Below are 15139 nucleotides of genomic sequence, written 5' to 3' on the forward strand. Positions count from 1 at the left end.
CTGTAATCCCAGCACTTTGGGAGGCCGAGGTGGGCGGATCACTTGAGGTCTGGGGTTCAAGACCAGCTTGGCCAACATGGTAAAACCCTGTTTCTACCAAAAATACAAAAATTAGCTGGGTGTGGTGGCAGGCACCTATAATCCCAGGTACTTGGGAGGCTGAGGCACGAGAATTGCTTGAACCCAGGAGGCAGAGGTTGCAGTGAGCCAGGATCATGCTGCTGCACTCCAGCCTGGGAGACAGAGCTAGACTCTGTCTAAAAAAATAAATCAAATATTTTTCCTTCTCTTCTTGTTCTTTATCTTCTATCTCTGTTCTTCCTCTCCCATTTGTTTCCTTCCCTTTTTCCCCTTGTCTCCCTCCACTGGATCCTTCCAGAGGATGCTGCATCCCACTGGCGCCAGTGCTAAACACTGCTGATGTTGGCAAAGCAGTATTTTTCCCAGTGACCTTGGTTTTATTATTTTTAATTCCCTAGGTCCATGTCAATGTTGTAATACAGTCAATTTTACAGTCCACAGAAATGACAGCGCTGCCTTGAGAGGCATATGGCAAAGGGGTCACAGTGCAGAGCCCCAGCTCTATGGCAGAGAGCCTCACCCACCTCCCTGCCTCCACATCCTCACCATGGAAATAGGAGCACTGTTGGTACCTACCTCATGAGGGCGGTTCTGGAATTACTCAAACACATCATCTAAGATGCTTTGTACAGGGCCTGGCACATTGTAAGCACTTGTCAGTTCCTGTTGCAAAGCATCCTCCAGGCCCTGTTTGCAGAGTTAATTGCTTCTGGTACTTTTTTTTTCCTTTTTTTTTGGCAGCTGGGGGGAGGGGGGTTGGGACAAGAGTTGTGCTCTTTTGCCCAGGCTGCAGTGTAGTGACGTGATCTCAGCTCACTGCAACCTCTGCCTCCCGGGTTCAAGCGATTCTCCCACCTCAGCCTCCCGAGTAGCTGGGATTACAGGTTCGCACCACCATGCCTGGCTAATTTTTTGTATTTTCAGTATAGATGGGGTTTTGCCATGTTGGCCAGGCTGGTCTCAAACTCCTGGCCTCAAGTGATCCTCCCACCTCGGCCTCCCAAAGTGCTGGGATTACAGGCGTGAGCCACTGTGCCCGACCGCTTTCTGGTACATTTCTTAATGTCCTGTGAAACTTCACCTGGAATGGGATTTGCTGGGAATTCATTTTGTAGACAAGGGAAGGATGCAGTCTTGTCAGATATGGTGACTTAAGGATCATCTTAAAGGATTTAGGTTTCCTAATATCACCAACAGCCACATGGGTTTAAATCCTCAATACTGGTAGGGGCTGGGCATGGTAGCTCACACCTGTAATCCCACCACACTCAGCTGAGTTTTGAAGTTCTGTTTTTTGTAGAGATGGGGTCTCACTGTCTTGTCCAGGCTGCTGAGGCAGGAGGATCACTTGAGCCCAGGAGTTCAAGACTAACCTGGACAAGACAGACCCCATCTCTACAAAAAACAAAACCCCAAAACTCAGCTGAGTGTGTGGTGCACGCTTGTAGTCCTAGCTCCTTGGGAGTCTGATGTGAGAGGTTTGCTTGAGCCCAGGAGTTCGAGGCCGCAGTGAGCTATGACTGAGCCACTGCATTCCAGCCTGAGCAACAGAGCGAGACCCTGTGTCAAAATAAAAAAGACCTATAGAAGTATTAGTGCTTGGGGTAACTATTAGCATGTGCTGGCAGAGAAGGTCTAGTGCCTTTACCTTGGTGCTAAGAGTCCCTCCAGATTAGTGGCTTTCCCGTGCCCTTTCTCTTCTCTGGGCTGCTAATGCCTTCCTTCCCCATATTAGTAATATTACTGATAAACAAATTGTACATTCTCTGATCTCACTTCAGAGGCTGTTTCTGTGCACTGAAGATGTACACACAGTCTTAATTCAAAAGAGATAGCATTTATGTGCTGCCACATTAAACAGATTGCAACAGTATTACTATTGAGTTTGTGTTGGCTCTGTGCAACCCTCATGGTGCCCAGGAACAGATGAAACCACCAGAGACTTGGAGCCTCAGGTTCATTCAATGGTGTCCCAGGGAACGGGGTTGGAGGGCTTATTCCCAGAAGGCCTCTGAAATGTAAGAGCTATTAACAAGGAGTTATAAGTCATTTTTGGTAGCTATAGGCCCAGGCAATGGGTAGAGATCAAGATGGGATAAATGGTAAGATCAGTAGAGTATTGCTCAGATAAATATGTAAGCTATTTTACTGGCACACTGTATCTAGTGATATTAACATGATAAGCTATAGGTAGGATAATTTCTCATCAGATTGCAGAAATACATTTATAGCCTATTTCCTGTTATATAATGAAAAGCTACTAATGGGGTAGTAGACAATGATATGGGTAATAGCTTAAACAGCCTTCGTTGTCACTTACCTGAATTCAGGAATGACAGGTTTCTTTCATGCATGAGGTACTGGATACATTAAACACACATACACACACATATGGCATTGAGTTCTAGTCATATCCTAAAGAAAAACTATGGTGCACTATGTTATTTATAGTACTATATTCTGTGTGAGTGACTCTGTGTGTATGTGTGTTGGTGGAGGTCAGGGATGACTTGTTTGTAATATACCTTAAGGAAGTCTGTCCGAATTTGCCCTTCAAATACTAAATAAATTCATCTCTCACCTCAAACTGCCTTTCAGTTCCCTTTTACTAATTTTGTTTAAAAGAAAGGCAAGTGAAGGCCAGGCATGGGGGCTCACACCTGTAATCCTAGCACTGTAGGAGGTCAAGGCAGGAGGATCACTTGAGCTCAGGAGTTCAAGACCAGCCTGGGCAACATAGGGAGACGCCATCTCTACAAAAAAAAAAAAAAAGAAGAAGAACCTGGGCATGTGGTCGCATACCTGTGGTCCCAGCTGCATGGGAGGCTGAGGTGGGAGGATTGCTTGAGCCAGGGATTGTACCACTGCACTCCAGCCTGAGCAAGACCCTGTCTCAAATAAAAATAAAAATAAGACAGCTATTTTACCCTGTCTTCACCTAAATAACTTCATCTTATTTTTTGCCTGAAACTCTTGCAAACTCCCAGGTCTGCTAGTTTTGAGAAACCTTGGATCTCAATAAGGAATAGTTCTCAATTGCTTATGAGCATAATGGATTTCTTTTGGCTTAAAGTTCAAAACTGGCAACAAGCAGCGCTAGCAACCCATAGAGAGATACGAAGACCATTTCGATAGACGTGTTTGCTGAGTGAACAAGGCTGACTGAATTTTTTTTTTTTTTTTTTTGAGGCAGGGTCTCACTTTGTTGCCCAGGCTGGCGTGCAGTGGTGCAGTAGTGGCTCACAGCAGCCTTGACCTTCTGGGCCCAAGTGATCCTCCCTTCTCAGCCTCCTGAGCTCCTGAGTAACTGGGACCATACGTGCACCACCATGCCCAGCTAATTTTTAAAATTTTTTTGTCTCCCTATGTTGCCCAGGCTGGTCTCAAACTCTTGGACTCAAGCCATCCTCCTGCCTTGGCCTCCCAAAGTGCTGGGATTACAGGTGTGAGCCACTGCGCCCATCCCTGAATTCTTAATTACAACTAAACTAGATGCTTATGGATTTTCCTGTTTTACAACTCTTGCCTCTTTTATCTGTAATTTTAAGATCTTGACAGCTTATATTTGGCTTTGCTTTTGTGTCCCAAGAGTTCTTTCCTTGATAAGCCTCTGTGGAAACTACAGAATCTTACAAATATAAAACATTTCCGGAAAAAATACAAAAATGGACACCTGACATTTACACTCCCTAAGGTCGTGATCCTGTTGAAGAAAGGAGATGAACGCGGCTGCTTTTCAGTAGTTCTTCACTTCACCTTACCAGGTTCTTCATCTGGATGCTATGCTATGGGGGCCAGAGGAGGAGGCTGGGATTGTGATGGATCCTACTAGATTTTACAGCTGGAGCTCCCAGGAATGCCCTCATAGGGAATGTCCTGAAGGGAATCATGGGTAACTTGTAAGCTACCTCAACTTATTTTTGGAACTATGTAAGGTATAAGATGGATGGAGCTGGGTTCCTGTGCCTTTCTCACCTTGTCCGCATAGAGATGCAGCTGCTCCTGCAGGCCAAAGTTCTGCACCAATCACCTCCACCTGCTTCCCACTGGGAGACAAAGGTTTGAAAGCCTGTTTGGCGATGAACCACGATGATCTGACACTCAAGCCACTCCTGAGAAAGTCGGGTTTCTTTCTGTTTCCATTTATATATGTAATTTTCGCTTCAAACAAACATGACCTCGCTATTCTATGCACAGTTTTGAATCCTGCTTTTAAAATGCGATGTCTGCCTTGTCTTTAAATATTCTGAGGGGGAGGAGAGGAGATGTGTAATGCGACTGTCTATAATTTGAAACCGGACCTCACTATTTAGCGTCTCAGAAAACGCGGGGTTCATTGCCCTGGTCCCCCCCGCCTTCCCCCGCCCCCCGAACCTTCCGGCTGGCTCTCTTGCGGTCCCCGCCTCGGCGCTGATGTGGTCTGGCAGTGGAGATTGGCGCCCGGGCGGAGCACGATGGGCTTCCCCGCGGCAGGCAGGCAGGCTGCTGCTGCAGGTGGGTCCCGGCGCCCGCGCCGCCCCGCGCCTCCCGCGGTCGCCCCGCCCCTGCCCGCCCGCTCCGCTCGCATTGGCGCTGCCTGCTGTCTGTCCCCGCGCCGTGGGGAGGGGGCGCACCCGGCGGCGGGCTCTGCAGAGGGCGCCTTGCTCCGGGTGCGACCGCGGCTCCCTGGAGGCCTGGGCGCCGGGCACCGCGAGGGCGCCGCCACCTCGGGAGCAGTGTTGGCCAAGGACCCCGACGCCCTACGTGAGTAAAGGCAGGGCGGGGAGCCTGCGGGGGAGGAGGGTCGGGGGCAATGTCCGGTCCGCGGACCGCGGAGTGGGCAAGAGGTGCCCACTGGATACGGGGTATCCGAGCCCTCTGAGGTGCTGGGAGTAAGAACGCGGGAGGTCGCTTGTCCGCTGGAATCCGCGGCCAGGGCGACCCTCATCAGGTCTGCCCACCTATCCCCTTCGCGTTACAGCTTGTCTTAGAAGCATGGGTTGCCGGTGGCTTTTTTCCTTCTTTATCCCTCTTTGAGAAATGTGATTTTGGGTTTCTGGCCATTACATTATAATTCTGCAGACAGCCTGAAGCTGGGTTATCTGTTCCACGCCCCCGGCATTTTCCTTTTTGAGTACTTTATCCTGCGCTCTGTCTCCTGCCATAAGGGGCGTCAAGCCAGAATTCGAGATTCCTTCCTCCAGGAGGAAGCTTCGTGGTCCGTATCTGGTGCTGGGAAAGATGCATTGCTTTCCTCGGGTACTGGCTGCTCAAGGGAAAAAGGAAAGGGGGTGTTTTCTGTGACATGAGACTTGCAATTCCATCAGGAAATGAGCACAGGGACTTTAAGATTTCCTGAGGCGATAAAGCTACCCTTGCTGGTTAAGAGCGAATCATTTGCAGTCTGACATTCTGCAAAGTTTTATTGTCTACAGACTGCATTATTTTCCCTCGTCAGTTAAGTTTCTGTTTGGGTATTCGTTTTATTTCTAGTATGTGAGATACATTCAAGTGAGCTTCTCAAACGATTGTCTTTGCGCAATCCAGGTTAGTTTCCAATGACAGACTCCTAAACATCTCATTTCAATATTTCTATTATGTGGTAATACAGCCTCTGCTTAACAAAAATGCTCAGGTGCTGAAAACTCACAAGAGGTGAGAAGATTTAAACAGTTATCAGCTGAGGTTCTAGTGCTCACTGAAACATTGTGAGGAGAAACACTGTCAAATGTTCATATTTTAGTTCCGTCATTGTTCTAGAATGACTTTATCTTTCTGTTAGAGGCATACAGTATGAAACACCCAACCTAAGATAATATTTACTTATAAACTGATTTTCAGGGTTCCAGTTCCTTCTACAGTTCATAAAATTATGGGTTACCCAAATGAAACTTCAGTGAAGGATTTACATAAAAACAATATAAAGAATGAGTCCCTTTGCTTATTTTAGGGCATCCACCCACTAAAATTCATAGGATCTTTGTTGGATAATCACCTCCCATTTCCATTCTCTGGTGCCATCATACCATTCTGAGGATTAAATTTTCAATACACCTTTATATTATCTAAGTTTGCCAATTGCATAGTTTGCCAACTTATTTTTGGCTTTTAAATTAGTTCCTGAACCAAAAAAATAAAATATAAAGAATTTCAAAAGCTTGGTTTTCAAATGACAAGAACTCAGTCTACTCTTGGTTCAATTATGAGTTGATAAGTGCCTTATGGTTAAATGACCATTAATCAATTTTTAAATTTTTTTACTAATGAAATACTGCAGATTAGTATCCCCAAACAATTCATTTTCTGACGAAACTCTTAAAGCCCAGTTTCAGAACATAAGCTTTAAGCAACAAGCAATCTTGTGTTAATCTGAGCTCTGTTACAGCTCTGCCGTAATCTCAGCCAAATTGCTTCATCTGTACGTGGTGATACCACCATCTTTGTAATATTGTGGTGAGGATTAGAGATGTATGTAAAAGTGCATGCACTGCCTAATACCCAAGAATTGCTCAATAAATGTCAGCTATTACTACTCTTACTGACTTCCAACTATGTGCAGATTATGGTGGAAACATGTGATACAGCAGATACAGTACTTAAATGAAAATGTCAAAATTGTACAACTAATTTAAGAGTGGGAAATGACAGTAATGCTAAATTTTCCTAAGAATATGTATGAAAAATAGCACTTCCTTGATGGAACATACATTTTTAGAACAGAAACCTTATGTTATAATGGTAAAACTAGAGAGTCAAAGTCTCTAGTTCTAACTCTGGCTATGACCTTATCTAGCTGCATGGCTTTTGACAAGACAACTGCTCCCCTCTGGAGTTCAGTTTTGTCATCTGGCTGGATTTGAGTAATCTCAAATAATCTCTAAAGTCCTTTGCAGCTTTAAAATTATTTATTGAGTGTGATAAAGATTACATCAGCTTGCTTTTCATCCTGCACTTCATTTTTTGTTCTTGTTGTTTGCTTAACTTGCACTTTAGAGTCATAAGCAATTCACACAGACAACATAACTAAAGAACTGATAATATCAGACTTGCAGGGTAATCCAAAATGAAGTTTCAACAAGGAGGATAAAACAAAATAGAATCACACTGAACTCTTTAATAGGGCCAAAGTAAACCCCAATGTTTATTCTCCAGTCATTTCATTAAGTTATTACATGGAAAATATGCCTGGTAGAATCTTATACATTCACTGAAATAGTCTCCACAGAAAATAATAGGCTCATAGTGAAATAAAATACCACTTTCTTTTCTCTCATCAGGTTGATCTTTAAATAAAGCAAAAATTTATCCAAAGAAGGGCTTTCATCAAGAAATTAAAGAGAGAAATTACAAGCCATAGAGAAACTGGGCATTTCTATACTAGAGAAACCACCTAAAACAACTGTATGGAGTAAGATGAAAGGTATGAATATGCCTGGAAGAAATTTTACCTAGTGTGACATTTTTGCTCATCTTTTTGTCACAAAAGGCTGCTAAGGAAGAGAGAATACAGTTTTCTAGAGAATAAGAGTGCAGTGTAAAAATGGAAACCACAATTTCAGAAATTCATGTAGAAAACAAGGATGAGAAGAGATCAGCAGAAGGTAGTCCTGGGGCTGAAAGGCAGAAGGAAAAGGCATCCATGCTTTGCTTCAAGAGAAGAAAGAAAGCAGCCAAAGCACTGAAGCCCAAAGCTGGCTCTGAAGCTGCTGATGTGGCAAGGAAGTGTCCACAAGAAGCAGGAGCTTCTGATCAGCCAGAGCCCACACGGGGGGCCTGGGCCTCACTCAAACGTCTTGTAACACGCAGGAAAAGGTCAGAGTCTTCAAAGCAGCAAAAGCCATTGGAGGGTGAAATGCAACCTGCAATAAATGCTGAGGATGCTGATCTTTCTAAGAAAAAGGCAAAATCTAGACTTAAGATTCCCTGCATAAAATTCCCAAGAGGGCCAAAAAGGAGTAATCATTCCAAAATTATAGAAGACTCAGACTGCAGCATCAAAGTCCAGGAAGAAGCTGAAATTTTGGATATACAAACACAGACCCCATTGAATGATCAGGCAACAAAGGCTAAGTCAACCCAGGATCTAAGTGAAGGCATCTCACGGAAAGATGGTGATGAGGTCTGTGAATCAAATGTGAGCAATAGCATAACTTCTGGAGAGAAAGTGATTTCAGTAGAACTTGGATTAGATAATGGGCATTCTGCTATTCAAACGGGAACTCTAATCCTTGAAGAAATTGAAACGATCAAGGAAAAACAAGATGTTCAACCCCAGCAAGCAAGCCCACTTGAAACTTCAGAAACAGACCATCAGCAGCCAGTACTTTCTGATGTTCCTCCTTTACCTGCAATTCCAGATCAACAAATTGTGGAAGAAGCCAGTAACAGTACCCTAGAAAGTGCACCAAATGGAAAAGACTATGAAAGTACAGAGAATGTAGCTGAAGAAACTAAGCCAAAAGATACTGAATTGAGCCAAGAATCAGATTTTAAAGAAAATGGGATCACTGAAGAGAAATCCAAATCAGAAGAAAGCAAAAGAATGGAGCCAATTGCTATTATTATTACAGACACTGAAATCAGTGAATTTGATGTTACAAAATCTAAAAATGTCCCTAAGCAATTCTTAATTTCAACTGAAAATGAGCAAGTAGGGGTTTTTGCTAATGATAATGGTTTTGAGGATAGAACTTCAGAACAATATGAAACACTCTTAATTGAAACAGCCTCTTCTCTTGTCAAGAATGCTATTCAGTTGTCAATAGAACAGCTGGTTAATGAAATGGCCTCTGATGATAATAAAATAAACAATCTTCTACAGTGACTTACTCTCCAGAGTCACGGCAGAAAAAACAAGCTTAATGAAGAATTCTTTTATACATTTGTGGCATTTCTTAGTAACAAATGAGAGATTTATCATCTCTAGAACTTAAGAGGTACAATTCCAGCGCAGAAGTGCTAAAGATTAAGTTTATAAAACTCTACCACTGAAATGCAGTCACTTCTGGATTGGAGGAAGTCAGCACAGATTGCAGTGTAAAGTGACATAACATACAGGGAGTTGCTAAAACGGCATATGGAGATTAGAGTGCTTTGGGGGAGGAAGATGTATTTATTGAGCACTTATGGTATGCCATAAGCTTTTTAATGACCTCTGATATAACAAAGTCTGGTTTCCTTTTGATAATTCAGCTCTGTGTATAGGCTAACATCACATTAAGTTTTTAAAAACTTATTTTTTACAGTGCACATATATGTTTAAAATGGTGAATAAGGTGAGCTACTTTTGTGAATGTGATTTGTAATTGTTACATTCCTAAGCAGCAGGCTTAACTCAAAAAATACATTGCATTTTCCCAATTTCAGCAGATAGTGTGCAGAATATGCATATTGATATTAAACGTGAGTGGTTTTCTAGTCTTAAGTCTCTTATAAGCGCTATTTGGCCAGGCGCAGTGGGTCACGCCTGTAATCCCAGCACTTTGGGAGGCCAAGGCGGGTGGATCAGCTAAGGTCAGGAGTTCGAGACCAGCCTGGCCAATGTGGTGAAACCCCATCTCTACTGAAAATACAAAAATTAGCCGGGCGTGGTGGTGCACGCCTGTAATCCCAGCTACTTGGGAGGCTGAGGCAGGAGAATTGCTTGAACCTGAGAGGTGGACGTTGCAGGGAGCCAAGATTGCACCACTGCACTCCAGTCTGGGCAACAGAGCGAGACTCCATCTCAAAAAAAAAAAAAAAAAGGAGAACCATTCACAAATCCTTCAATCAGGCAAATTGTTACTAAGTGCAAAAGTGTAGAAAACAGGGAGAGGGGGTTTTTCCCCCGCTTTTCTTTCTGCCTCAACAGATCTGTATATATCCATTTCTGCATGGATTTATCTGTGAAAAGTTAAAAAATGAAACAGCAAAAACAAAACAAAGGGAATATTATTATTCATCCAGGAGAAGGGAAAATTCCCAAGTAAATTATCACAGATAATATAGGATTCATCTTGCAGAATTACTTCTTTAAGAGCCATATTCAACTTCTCTCCAAAGAGGGGAGAGTAGATTCAAAGCCAGCCTGGTAGTAATGGTCCTGGAAAATCCTAATAATCTAGTGCAAATATTTATTCTCGGCCAAAAATGAGCCATGAATGTGGGTGAATAGAAAAGTGAAAAGTTATTGCTAAAGCACATTATAATTTAAATGTCAGTATTCCTTCATGTCTGTGTGTTGAGACCAGTAAAAAGCATTTTACATGAATATTGAAAGTTAACTTTTTCATCACTATTTTCTTTCTTTTTTTTTTTTTTTTGAGATGGAGTCTCACTCTGTCGCCCAGGCTGGAGTGCAGTGGCGCGATCTTGGCTCACTGCAAGCTCCACCTCCTGGGTTCACACCATTCTTCTGCCTCAGCCTCCCAAGTAGCTGGGACTACAGGCGCCCACTACAACGCTCGGCTAATTTTTTGTATTTTTAGTAGAGATGGGGTTTCACCGTGTTAGCCAGGATGGTCTTGATCTCCTGACCTCATGATCCTCCCGCCTCGGCCTCCTAAAGTGCTGGGATTACAGGCATGAGCCACCGCACCCGGCCTTCATCACTATTTTCAATCCAGATATACTTTACGAAAATGAGAAGGGCTTATTTGCATTTTTATTTACATATTGAAAGGGAAGCATCTGATCTCATCAATGATTGCCATATTTTTTGAAAAAGTAATCCTATTTCAATCTTTCCTTGTGTGAAATGGCCATAATACCAGAGTGCACTTCCCTACCTCACAGGTTAGGATTCAAAGTGTGTATTCCCCCATTGTGTAAATTGAGTGATTGTGTTACTACTTGAAACAGATGAAGTAATAAAGATGAAGTATGAGATGTAAGGTATTTGTTCAAGAGCTCCACTTGGAGGAAATAATGCACATTAGATGCATGGATTGCATATAGAAAGTATTTGCTACTTTGTCTTACAGAATCATCTTCATTTCTTTCTGTAAATACATATTGAGACCTCTAACAAAAGAAACTAATCTGACTTTGAAATTGAACCAAATCATGGATATTATTAGCAAGATTCTTTGCTGAAGTGCAAAAATATTTCCCCCAGATTTTCCTACCTTCATGCTTATAATCCGGGGAGGAGGGTGGAAATCCTGAGCAAGATGAAAAGTGTCATTCAAAACACATGACCCAAGAAGTCAATTTCTTTTAATTGTACAACTTTTAAACATTAAAAACAAAAAAGACGAGTCATCTTCTCTGAAAACACTCTTTAACTCACTATATGTGGTGCTAATGGACTTGGACAGCTACCAGCTATCATATTTAAAAGTGAACAATTTTAAAAACCTGACTAAGGTTGGTGCATTTTACAGTGTATTGAAGAATCCTGCCCTCATTTACTGCAAGGATGCCTCCAAGCCAATACACTTGCATTGTAAATGTTTAGTAATCTCATGAACAAGCAAAAAGTATAGTACTTAGCAGTTACTGGAAATATTTTGGGGGATTTTTAAAAAAACAGATAAATGGTAAATATGTGCAATGAATTTTTTGGTTAAGAAAGTAAAATTTTATCTAATACTAGGTTTTTACTTTTTTCACTGTGGTTTGATATATATTTTTGGTTAGAATGTACTGATTGTTTTTATGATAAGATGTATATTTTACTTGCATTCATTCTTAAGAGGTTTCTGTTTTTCTATTGAGAATATCTGTTGAATTAAGTAGGATTTCAGTTAGAAAAAGGAATTCAGAAATTAACTGGTCTCAATCTGATTATATGTGCTACATGGCCAAATCCTATTACAGTGAATTCTAAGGTGATTCAAATTGTTTTATTGTTATAGAAATATGCAGAAATCAGATGGCTTCAGAGTCATAAAATATTTTTCTTGTAATAGTATTTAAGCAATTTGACCTTATATGCAAACATTAAGTGAATATAAATAAGTTCTGTTTCAATTCATGTCCATTTAACAACATTAAAATAATTATTAGGAACACCACATGAATTTTCGTTTACATTTGCTGTGGTATAAATTCTGCTTTTAATGAATGTTTATTTATTTATTAGCCAAAATTCAGTTTCTCTTTGAACCCAGAATTTTGCAAGGCTGGGGGTTGGGGAGGGGGATTATTGGCTACTTGTTAACTTTTTCAGCATATTATCATTCCTCTTTTAAGACTCAAGTATCATTCACTTTGCTTCTTACAACCCAGAGAATGTGAAAATTCTCCTCTATTTTATGTAGCACTATTCACTTAACATTTTTTCAAAGCACTTTATAGGATATAAAAATAGTACCCGGTAACATTTAAGTAAAGGTAGCAGAAAACAAAAGAACTTTCAAACAGAAATTATGTTCCCTGCCACCTCCTCCACCTCAAAGAATAATAAGCATGTGGCATAAATGGAGTTGTTCAGAAAAGCTGTCTGCATAATTTTCCTTCAAGGTAATGTATTTGACAGCATGAAGTTTGTGATGATCTTACTTGGTCTACTACTCAGCGGAGTCTTAGAATCTCTTTTATTTACTTCTGAGAGATTGTTATTTCACCAGTATATGTGAACAGGCTTGCTAAAGGCATTAAAGATATGGATCATGGAGGCACCAAATTTGGCTTCTGTATGCAATCCAGCATTAACTTCATCCATAAATTTCTAACTTCAAGTTACCTTATTTTTTATAGTTAAGAATGTTTTTCGAGGTTTACAACAGAATTTTAAAAATAATTGTTAGGCTTTAGAATCCCACTGTTTGAAAAGATCCTTTTAATGTCAACTTTATTGAAATATGTAGTCTACTTTCTAATTTCATCTGATAATATAGCAGGGTTTGATTTTTCTGCCTGCCATTTGTGCATTTAAAAAAAAAATCCTCATTTAAGATTTAGAGTTCTTTAGGTTCAAATTCCTATGATGTTTTATTGGGTAACATGAACTCTCTTATACATAATTCAAAATTTCAATCCATGGTATATTTTATGGTACATTTTGAAAAGAAAATTTGTAATGCTCCTTAGTTACAAAAATTAGAAGGAAGCTACATAAAATTCAGGTGTCCTAATTAAATTCAATTTGATTCAACACACGTATTAGGCATAACTCATACCTAACACTATTTGATAAGGGGGACAGGCTCCCTGCCATCCAAGAACTCAACCTAGGGAGCAGTGACAACAGAAACCGGGTTGGGTTAAGGCAAAGAGCCATGGATAATGCTGCAACATGAGTGGCACAGAGGGGAGTACACAGAGAGAGCAATTAATTTTGGTGTGGGGAAGGTGGTGATCTGAATACAGCAGCAGTTTGAAAGTGTTCCGTTTTTAAATAAACAGTATGCTTATTTTGATTTGTGACTAGGTGTAGAAAAAAGCCTGCATAGTGTTACATATTTATAGTAGTTCTTTGTAAAAATGTTAAGTGGATGAGCTATTATGAAAGTAAAAGTTTCATTTTTTCTCATTAAAATTAGTACTAAATTACTGTGGATCAGATGATAATATTAAATAATACTCTGTAGAAAAAAGGTTTCAAGTTGAATTAATTTATGTACTGATTATTAATACAGAATAAATGTTATATTGACTCATGTTTATTCAGATCTTTTAAAAGAACTGTGGGCAAACTATGTTCATTTCCTATAACTGTAAAGATCACATTGATGGAACTACTGAGTTCGCACTACCAAAAGTTCTACTTTGCTAATTGGGAATTGGACAGAGATTTTACAACAACACTCCTAAAACAGTCCTTCAGCAAGACAAATATAAACACCTACAATGCTGAACTAATTCAGCCAAAAGGGCAGTTCTGAATTTGATGACATTTGTGAATTTGACAAAAGCACACTGTTTTCATCTCTTGATATACTCATTATTTTCTGCATTAACCTATGAGTTGTTCATCTTTATGATTTTTCAAAAGACTAATCAATGTGAAAATGCTAGAATTATTCAGATGGTACATACTAAAGGTGGGTGTTTAAAAAGTTCTGTGTTTACTAAGACACTGATTTCATTTTGGTAATGTTAACACTCTATCTTTTCGTAACCACAGCCCGATGATAACAATCAGGCTCTAGGAAGGACTGTACTTTCCAAATCTTGGGACCAATTTAAAACTTGATAGTACCTTAAAAGTCCTAAAACGAATCTGGCTTCAAAGCAAAATGTCTTCTTAATGTACAAACACTGTAATAGGGTAGCTAATATTTCACATTTTCCAGGATTTTTAAAAGTTTTATGGCCGGGCGCGGTGGCTCACACCTGTAATCCCAGCACGTTGGGAGGCCGCGGTGGCTCACACCTGTAATCCCAGCACGTTGGGAGGCCGAGGCGGGCGGATCACGAGGTCAGGAGATCGAAACCATCCTGGCTAACACGGTGAAACCCCGTCTCTACTAAAAATACAAAAAATTAGCCAGGCGTGGTGGCGGGTGCCTGTAGTCCCAGCTACTGGGGAGGCTGAGGCAGGAGAATGGCGTGAACCCGGGAGGCAGAGCTTGCAGTGAGCCGAGATCATGCCATTGCACTCCAGCCTGGGCGACAAAGCGAGACTCTGTCTCAAAAAAAAGTTTTATTAAATCTCTTCTTGGTTTAAAAAAAAGAAAAAAGATACACTACACTTCACAAAAGTTGTCCTCACAGGCAATTCTGCTAATCCCTTTTTAGACCTACCTTTAATGCTGACGTCTGGAGTCCCCAACCCTTTTGTGAATACCTACTTTTCTTTCTTTCTTCCTTCCTGAAAGCTTAAGCTTACTGGGGGTTAAGTTCCCGAGCTTAGGAAAGAGAGTATGCGTGTCTGTGCACTACGCATTCACAGAAAATCCTCTGCAAAACTGGGTGTGGGCACAATGAGCAGTGAAGGGAAACCTAGGTGAGGAGAGGATCGTGTGGCGCCGCGTCTGGGAAACTCCCAGCCTTAAAACTGTCTCCGTAAACTCCAGCCTATCATAACAATGGGAGCAGTGTCCAGCAGTTTCAGGACATTAGCAAAACTAGATGCACTTTCCCCACCACTTGCTTTGTGGTGAAACTCAAAAAGAACTTTTGGCCTTGATCTGACAGTGCTACTATGGGAGAA

The 15139-nt window shown here is 41.1% G+C and overlaps 2 protein-coding genes across 2 annotated transcripts in view; one reads left to right on the forward strand and one right to left on the reverse strand.

The window, feature by feature from the left end:
- Window positions 1–15139, reverse strand: part of ZBTB25 (zinc finger and BTB domain containing 25) — a 55195-nt gene that overhangs the window by 11408 nt on the left and 28648 nt on the right. The window lies entirely within an intron of this gene.
- AKAP5 (A-kinase anchoring protein 5) lies at window positions 2888–13643 on the forward strand. Its single transcript, XM_003831614.5, has 2 exons — window positions 2888–4824; window positions 7338–13643. Exon 2 carries the CDS (start codon window positions 7601–7603, stop codon window positions 8882–8884), a length of 1284 nt encoding a protein of 427 aa, XP_003831662.2. The 5' UTR covers window positions 2888–4824; window positions 7338–7600; the 3' UTR covers window positions 8885–13643.

This window comes from Pan paniscus, chromosome 15 (assembly GCF_029289425.2).
Source record: "Pan paniscus chromosome 15, NHGRI_mPanPan1-v2.0_pri, whole genome shotgun sequence".
In the NCBI taxonomy this organism is placed as follows: Eukaryota; Metazoa; Chordata; class Mammalia; order Primates; family Hominidae; genus Pan; species Pan paniscus.